Genomic DNA, 8,541 nt, shown 5'->3' on the forward strand with positions numbered 1-8,541 from the left:
ATTATTATTATTATTATTATTATTATTATTATTATTATTATTATTATATGAGAAATATAATGTAACGTTCAACGATGAAGCCTGTTAAAAATATGGAGAAGAACTGACGCAAAACGAAATAACGATTACAAACATATTCGACATGGATTAACAATAAACAAGTAATGAGGGGAATAAGGGCAAATCAGTATTGAAAACATCGCAATAGATTTCAAAAACATTATTATACTGTAAGTAAGTTTAATTTTAGCGTTGGACGAAAGAATTGTGCAGGTTTTATGTTCTTCATTAAATACATCTTATGCTATGATAAATACGTTCTTCTAAGACTAAAACAAAACTTATGCTATGCATTAAATGTGTGTTTCAAAACCATAGGCATTAGGCGTTTGGGGTTGAAATATACAAAGTATTTTCGCGTTGTATTATTCTTCATTGGGGATTCACTTTCTATATCCTTCCTCTTTATCTTGTATCAGAGAATTAATCAGTTTCAAACTTCAAACCCCTTATGCTAGACAAATGGCTTTCCTGTTGTATGTGTGATAGAATAAAAATAAATAAAACCAGGGTTCCATACTCGACATATACAGGGAATAACATGACATTAGAATAACTCCACTCATTTTAGAAGGGTTTTACTCACCGCTGCTGTAAAAGTATGCCCGACGGCCTACGCCTCTTTTGATTTTTTTAATTCTATTCCTTTTTGTATATAATGAGCGTATTTAAAACGAGAAACATAAGCACAAACGTTTTTAGATGAAAAAACAAACGACTTAAAAGCTTCAACTACGAGCTACGCTACAAAAAAAACAAAGAAAAATGCCTACTCATTTTGAACAGCAAGTTCTTGAAGGTATCTCATTCATTGTGAACAAATTGTAGGCTTCTAGTCTATTGGATCGGTATAATATGGTATTTGGTATCAGATCAAACTATTAACACCGTTTTTAAAGTCAAAACATTTATTTCTAATAGAACATTTAAAAAACACATTGTGACAAACAACTTTGTTTCCTGAAGAAACTGAAGAAATCTTTGTTTCGTTTCGAAACGTTTAAGTTTCTATCGAAAGAAAATCTATTATACTCTATAGTTCTATAAAGCTATTATTTTTGTATAAAAACTGGTTTTTCTAGTATATACATAGACATTTACCAAAGATTCAATTTAACAAATAATATAAACATGGTTTTTTCAATAAACATGAGAGGACCTCTGCTTATTGATGGTGAAAAGCCCGAGTAATTATTTTGAAAATAATTAATGTAAAATGTTCCTGTGGCTTTAAAATAACTTAAAAACGGTGAGAGCACGCATCATTTTAATATTGTGAACATAAACATTGATAATGATCAGTATTTTCAATATAATAAAGTAAATAATTTATTTGGTTTTAATCTTTACGGCAGTATATAAGTATATAAATTAGTTTGATTTTTTGAGTTTATAAAATACGAAAAAATCCTAAATTTTTAATTGAGGGCCAACTTACAGACTATATGTTATTAAATGTTATATTGTACATGTTATTAAATTTTTGCTTTTAGAAAAACTTACTACCAGTTACTTACTTACTTAAACTTAAACTTGCGCAGCTGTTTCGACGTAATGGATAAAACGCTAATCTGTACAGGAAAAAATGATCACCAATCGAATAATCAAACTAAATTGTGATCGATGGTTATTTCTTTCTCAAAGATCATAAGTTCAACAGGTCCGGATATTAAAGTAATAACATCTACACAATGAAATACATTTTCAACTTATAAATAACAATTTCATTATGTGTAGTTGGAATGTGAATAGAATGAATTATAACAAATCAAAACATCAGATATCTTTCAAATTCTGAAAAAGGGAGAAAATTGTAAAATGAAAAAGAGTGTTTTTGACAAAAATAGTTGAAAACGTTGTTTGTTGGTCTTTTCCTGTCTCATGTCTTTTTGTGACGTGAGTCAATTTTCCAATTCGTTTTGCTCGATTGAATTAAAATAAAAAAATGTAAATGATTTCATTGATCTTCTGGTTATGTTAGCAATTAAAGAAATGTTCAAAGTACAAAGTTGGCACTGTTAAAATACCTTCGTACATCATATACATATAGTACATCATATAGTACTCAGATTTTCGTCACTCAAACGAATCTCCACCAAAACAAAACTACTCCACCAAAGGAAAGCAGCGATTTCATACAGTTTTCACACAGTTTGTAAAGATTAACTTACGTTATACTTACTACACTGGCTTGGTAATCAAATATTCTGAATATGACTGATTATTAAAATAGTTTTACTGTCAACATGTCAAATATGGTAGTAAATCAAAGAATTCTTCAACAACCGAACAGATACTCGAATTCAAATTTAAGGAAAGAATATGACTGAATATGACATGAATACGTATTCTAACTGTAATCTAATTGTTGGCTCGAATTAATATTTTTTTAAATTTTGATGATGTTTATTTACAATAAACTAACTCCTAAGCTCTAATAAAACCTAAAACTGATGTTTCTTATGATCAGCTTAAGAGTTTACTTATATCTATTGATTGCTGCATATTAATTGTAAATTATGGTGCATTAATTTTCTATATCTATGGTTATTGATTCTAAAGTGTAAGGAAATGTTTTAAATTTCTTAAATGATCTCATAATTTTAATTTAGCATTTGATGGTATAGGAAATTTTGACGACTCCCACGGTACATCCCTGTATGTGAGGAAACACAAAAAATACCAAAGCGGCTTTGTTCATTTAACCACCGTGGATTCCAGTTGGCGTTTCTAAAATACAGTTAAATACTGCATTAAGGGTGCTATGTCTGGTAGCACCGCTCCATGAGAATAAAATCGTTAAAGAAGCCAAAGCATTTTCTTATCTCCTTTGATACTCAGAACCAAAAAATAAATAGTGAATAAAAAAACCCTGCTCCAATGCCTGTCTGTTATCCCATTTTCATAGGATCGCTGATCGATCTGGCACTACAGTTGCAATATTATCATAATTTGGGCGAATCTTTCGTATTTTATATCTCACTTTATGTATCTAGCGAGAACGTACATGTTAGCACAAATTCTCTACTTTAATTGCTCCCCAAGTTTCTTGTGCACGTACTCGAAAATATCGCACTTTGTTACATGTTAGTTGCAATATTGAGGAGAATTTTTCTAGCTACAATCTTCATAATCGTCCACACTCCCTCAAAACGAAAAAAAAAATCTAAAAGGATATCTCAGGACATCGTTTCTTTAGGAAATTTATTGGCATTCACATCATTTAAAGTGCTCTTCATTTTAACTGTTTTATCACAAAATCATTCATAATCAATATCTCTTCGAAGATTTACTTTAAAAAAGGCAACGCGAAAAATCCAAATTCCTTGTTTTGTCTTAAAAACCCAGAATACAACAAATGGTTGTTTTCTTCAAAACATATAAAACTATACCACATCGTTAAGATATATAAAATATTATGCATATACATTGCAAATGACGTCGAGATAATATTTCGAGTCATACGATTAAGTTAATAAGTTATAAAAGTAAAAGTAGCATTTTGTTAGCCTTACAACTGATACAAGGTGGTTGACCTTTACAATACTTACAATTGCTCCGTTTTGTCGTGGGAAACCCCACATTTTGTGTACTTCATCTACTGATTAAATTTTTCGTTGCTCTAGAAGCAATCATTTTGATCTTACCAACAACCTTACCAACTTACAGATCGTAGATCGTGCACATCATCAACCGCCGGTACATATGACAATAAAAATCATTGTATACCACACATCAAAGAACTTGGCCAAATATTGATCCCACTGGAACTCCTGCTAAGATTATTGTATTCGTAGAGTTTGTCATAATTAGTCTCATAACAAAGTTATCTATTTTCACAATAACTATATAAAATTGTAAATTTTAATTGCATTATGATCCACTGTCATTATAAAATTTAAAAAATGCCACTTCAACTTATTATTATACGCTGAAAGTATTATTTCTTAGTACAGTAGCGGGATAAGTAACAACACGCAGTATTACACAACTATTTCATATTTATCATATGAACTTATATCTCATTCAGCTATCTCTAAACAGCGCACAAATATCGTTTTGTTTTATCAAATATACTGAAATATACCAAAATGATGACGATCAATTCCACCGAGACTATGTCAATATTAAACTGTCATCTGTCATGGTTGTGACTATCTAAAATTGATCACCTAGAATTTCGTGCAATAGAAATAATGTTTCACATGAAACCAAAAATTGGCTGTATATTTTAAACGATTTAAGCTTCGGCCGCTAGAAACCCACAATCAACCAAACCGTTGAAAAGAAGCACATGAAAAAAGTTGGATTTTTATGTGATACATAAATTTCGGCCGGACATTTTTCACTTCGTTTCTCATCAGATTTCATTTCTGTTCTTTTTTCTGTATAATATTTATTCCGCTTAAGGCATAAGTGTAATTTCGAATAATCCTATATACCTGCATACACACATGCACGCCAAACATGCCGCACAAACACAGCTAAAACAATATTATTCATCTGTTAAGCGAAAGAGGCATAAAGAATTGTTTGCGTTCCTGCGTTAAATCTGGTTGTTTCGCCCAAGGATACATTTTTAGAGTCAATTTCTCGAAGAATAAAAGGTTGATGAAGTCCGCGCAAGAATAAAATTGTAAGCTTTGCTGAAAATTTAATTTAATCTAGTTTTGCTTGTTTTGTTGTTTAAGAACCGTCGCAAATATACCAAGACAAATCGGAAACTTTATAGCATAAAAATTCTTTTAAAAATCCACAATCTTTTCGGTATCAAATGCGAGCAAACATTGCTTCATATTTGAACAGATGCAGCCGTTCTTATAGATAGAAACTTATAGATAGACAATTTGAGATAAAAATTAATCAAAGCAAACGATTGCTCACTATGATTTCAATCATAATTAGAAAAATCATCATCGCAAACATTTTTCAGTATATTTATGATTTATATAATAAAACAAAACCATGGTCATTTGCGATAAATACTGTTTGTTTACTGTTGTAAAAGGAATATTTGACTGTACTCAAAAGATTATGAATTAAGAAGATAATAAAAGTACACACAGCTGCAACAAAAAAGAAAAGCAGCTGCAATTATTTACCCATATACTTTTTAAGTTACCCATACATTTTTAAGTTAATTTTAGTTCAATTATTTTTTGCTCGTTCATTCATTTCACTTATTTATTTATTGATTTATTTATTTATTTATTTGAGAGTCTCGGACTTCGTATGAACAGGGTAAATGAATGTTTTTGATGGCACGAAAGTTATAACATTCAGAAGGCGCAGTTCCCTCAGTGTGAAAACTATTACCCTGTTAGTATGTGTAGTAGTACGAATACTATACGCGTATTGTGTACGAGTACTTAAAAGAGATAATGTAACTTGGTAGTATCATCAACAACGATTGATGCAACTCCGCGTAGTAATCCATAATCCCGATAACTACGATAGCTTTACTCCTCTCCTCGCTTTACCCCTTACGTGCTCTCCCTCCCCCTCTCTCTTTCTCTCTTTGTCTCATTCCATAATGATCAGGCCTTCGGTTTTTTAAATTATTATTGTAATGCAACAAACCAAACCGTATTAAGCACCAACATAAAGTTTTAGTAATCAAACGAAACGGTTCACTACAGATAATATGGATAATTTACGGACACTATTTAAGCACTTCATTCCCCTGCCAAAAAGAAGATGCTTTTCTATGCTTCATTTATCTCTAAAGACAACAAGATAACTATGATAACAGGAACCGCAATCATAATTATTTATTTATCTAGCTTTGTACTTACCTGACATTCAACAAGGCGAAAGAAGCTTTATAGTGCGTCTGTTTAATAATAAAAACACCAACGTCAATCGAAACCGAAAACAATTGAATCGATGTCTTTTATCAAAAGAATAAAAGGAACATGATTGGCTAAGTAAACTTACTAACAGCTTCGATGGAGTACTCGGATGACAAACGCCACCACCATTTTTCTACCTATTTTTTGTTGGATGTCGTTGTTTGTTTCAATAACAAACATGTTAGAACAAAAGCGTAGCGCCTGGCCAACTGAATATTTTTAATCGGCAAATATTTCTTAAATTAGTTTAGAAATGTAGTTGCTCCTACTTTCTATTGACGTATTTCACTTACCAAATTTTAGTCGGGACTTTCAGATTTAGTTATTTGGGGCTACATCGCCGTGGACTTGCATCAAGTGCTAAAACACGAATCTGATTACCGTAAAATTGTTGCTGCGGTCTAAAGGAGTGATAACAATGATATTCTATACAATGAGATTGCATTTTAACGGATTGGATGATTTACTCATTACATTTCAATGCATAAATGTCCACAATGTCACACAAAAAACCGTCATTAGCCGCTAGCCGAGCTGATCAACATTAATAATGCAACCTTACTCCTAAGCAAACTCCTAACAAACGATTTTACCAGAAATAGGAGGAAAGGAACCCAACGATTAAGAGAAGTCCATGCTACTCGGTAGCATGACGACGACTAGTCCGATAATGATCATGATGAGCTTTTTTTGTTTCCTTTGAAATGTTACTAATTTGTTTCGATTTAACGCTGTTATCAGAGACACAACATATCGATTAGTAAGCGTTTACACTAAGGTTTTCCTACTAGGTAATCGAAAAAGCTGTGTGATCGTGATTTCAAGTGAGTGATGAGTGACGATGAGTGATTTCAATTGCATGTATCGATAATTACCAGGCATACGATGCAAGTCTCAACTCGCGGTAATGATTTGCTAGTCCCATGCTTCGCGAGCAAGGTTCTTTTGTGTCTCCTATATTAGCACTAGGCACAAGGTGGTACTATTTTTTCAATTCTTGACCGAGTATTCTCTACTTTGTCGCCTGAATTCCCATTCTCTGTTAAAATTCTCTCGTTCCTTCCCTATTAAATGCTTGTAGATAAAGTATAACGGAAAACCAGTTGTCGCCTTGCCAATAACATAGCTTCACTCTGTTACTACAAGAAAGAGATACTTTGACAAGATCCGAAAAGTGGCTTGCCTCGATCCACGGAACATCCACGTGCTGAGGAAAGTCTAACTGCAGTGCAACTGCACTCCTTTAAAAAAAATTCCTGACAACTATCTCTTTACCAAACCTTTCTGCCGTTCACCGTTAGTTTAGTTATCTGTAGTACCAATTGTGAAAAATGTAGAACACGTGATTGACAGTAGCCAAATGAAATGACAATTTAACGTAAAATATAGTTTAAAGAAAAAAGAAAAGCAAACAATTTGTAAGCATTTTGAGTTATGAATCAAATTATAGAAATTATAAACACTTTTTGCACGCTTTATTATGTGTTAGAAACAAGTCCTCCGTCATTTGAAGAACTTATAATATGGAAAAACATAGCAGTTTATCTTAATAACAAAAGGATTAACTTTTCCACGTTAAAATTACAATTAAATTAAAAATAGGAGATTAGTGAAACTTATAGCAAATATGTTGGTCCGACCAGCACTGCGTCCGATGTAAGCGACATTGTTGCAACTCCACTAGATAAGGAAAGCGGAAGTTGTTCTATGCTCGAAGCTGGTAGTGGTACTTGGCACTGAATTTGTTCACCGTTCACCGTGGGCGTTGAAACCGTCGGTAGTATCCTCTCCGGCATCGCACCCTGTACGAACGATGACGGCTTATCGTGAGCTTTGCATAGATGTTGCGTTTTATGACGCTTGAAACTACTGCCGTCTAGAAACCTATCACCACAGTTTTCACATGCGAATGGTCGCTCTCCAGTATGAATTCGACGGTGCACGGTGAGCTGTCCTCCCTGACTGAAGCGTTTCTCACAAAACTCGCACATGTATTTCTTCTCTCCTGAAAGCAAATTATAAAAAAATGTTAAAATGTCGCCAAGGTTTTGTTACCAGTTATATCAGTATTCATATATAGCTGTAAAAGAAACCTTCGGCGATTCTGTACACATTATATTCCGTATTCCTTATACAAAATAATCAAACCTATGAAAACCATCCAGTGTAAAGTAATGTATGTTTGTTATAATTATAATTATAAGCCAGAAACATAACAATTTTTAATTATCAGTTTAATTAACATAACAAACCATTTTGGTTGTTGGCATACCAGTGTTGTCTTATTGGAAGACTTTGTCAACAATCATTTGGTTAGTGAATTCGGATACTAGTTTTGTTAGATCAGTTTAAAATATTTAGTATTTTTGCAGTACTGCAATACTACTGAAATCCATTTTGTTCATTTGACTTCAACTGACTGAACATCGCTACACTAAACTGTTTTCAACATGTAATGTTTAAAGCTAGGGTTTTGTTTAAGTTTGCTAAGTTCATCTTTGTCAACTAGGCTCTGTTTGCCCATTGACTAATATTATACTAAATAAATAAATAAATAAATAAATAAATAAATAAATAAATAAATAAATAAATAAATAAATAAATAAATAAATAAATAAATAAATAAATA

The 8,541-nt window shown here is 32.2% G+C and overlaps 1 protein-coding gene across 1 annotated transcript in view; it reads right to left on the reverse strand.

Moving 5' to 3' along the window:
• Positions 1 to 7,518: 7,518 nt before the first annotated feature.
• Positions 7,519 to 8,541, reverse strand: part of LOC131209380 (zinc finger protein 85-like) — a 3,427-nt gene continuing 2,404 nt past the window's right edge. Inside the window, exon 3 of the mRNA XM_058202436.1 lies at positions 7,519 to 7,917. Coding sequence (XP_058058419.1) covers positions 7,529 to 7,917 — 389 coding nt within the window. The 3' untranslated portion in view covers positions 7,519 to 7,528. The remainder of the gene's footprint in view (positions 7,918 to 8,541) is intronic.

This window comes from Anopheles bellator, chromosome 2 (genome assembly GCF_943735745.2).
Source record: "Anopheles bellator chromosome 2, idAnoBellAS_SP24_06.2, whole genome shotgun sequence".
Classification (NCBI taxonomy): Eukaryota; Metazoa; Arthropoda; class Insecta; order Diptera; family Culicidae; genus Anopheles; species Anopheles bellator.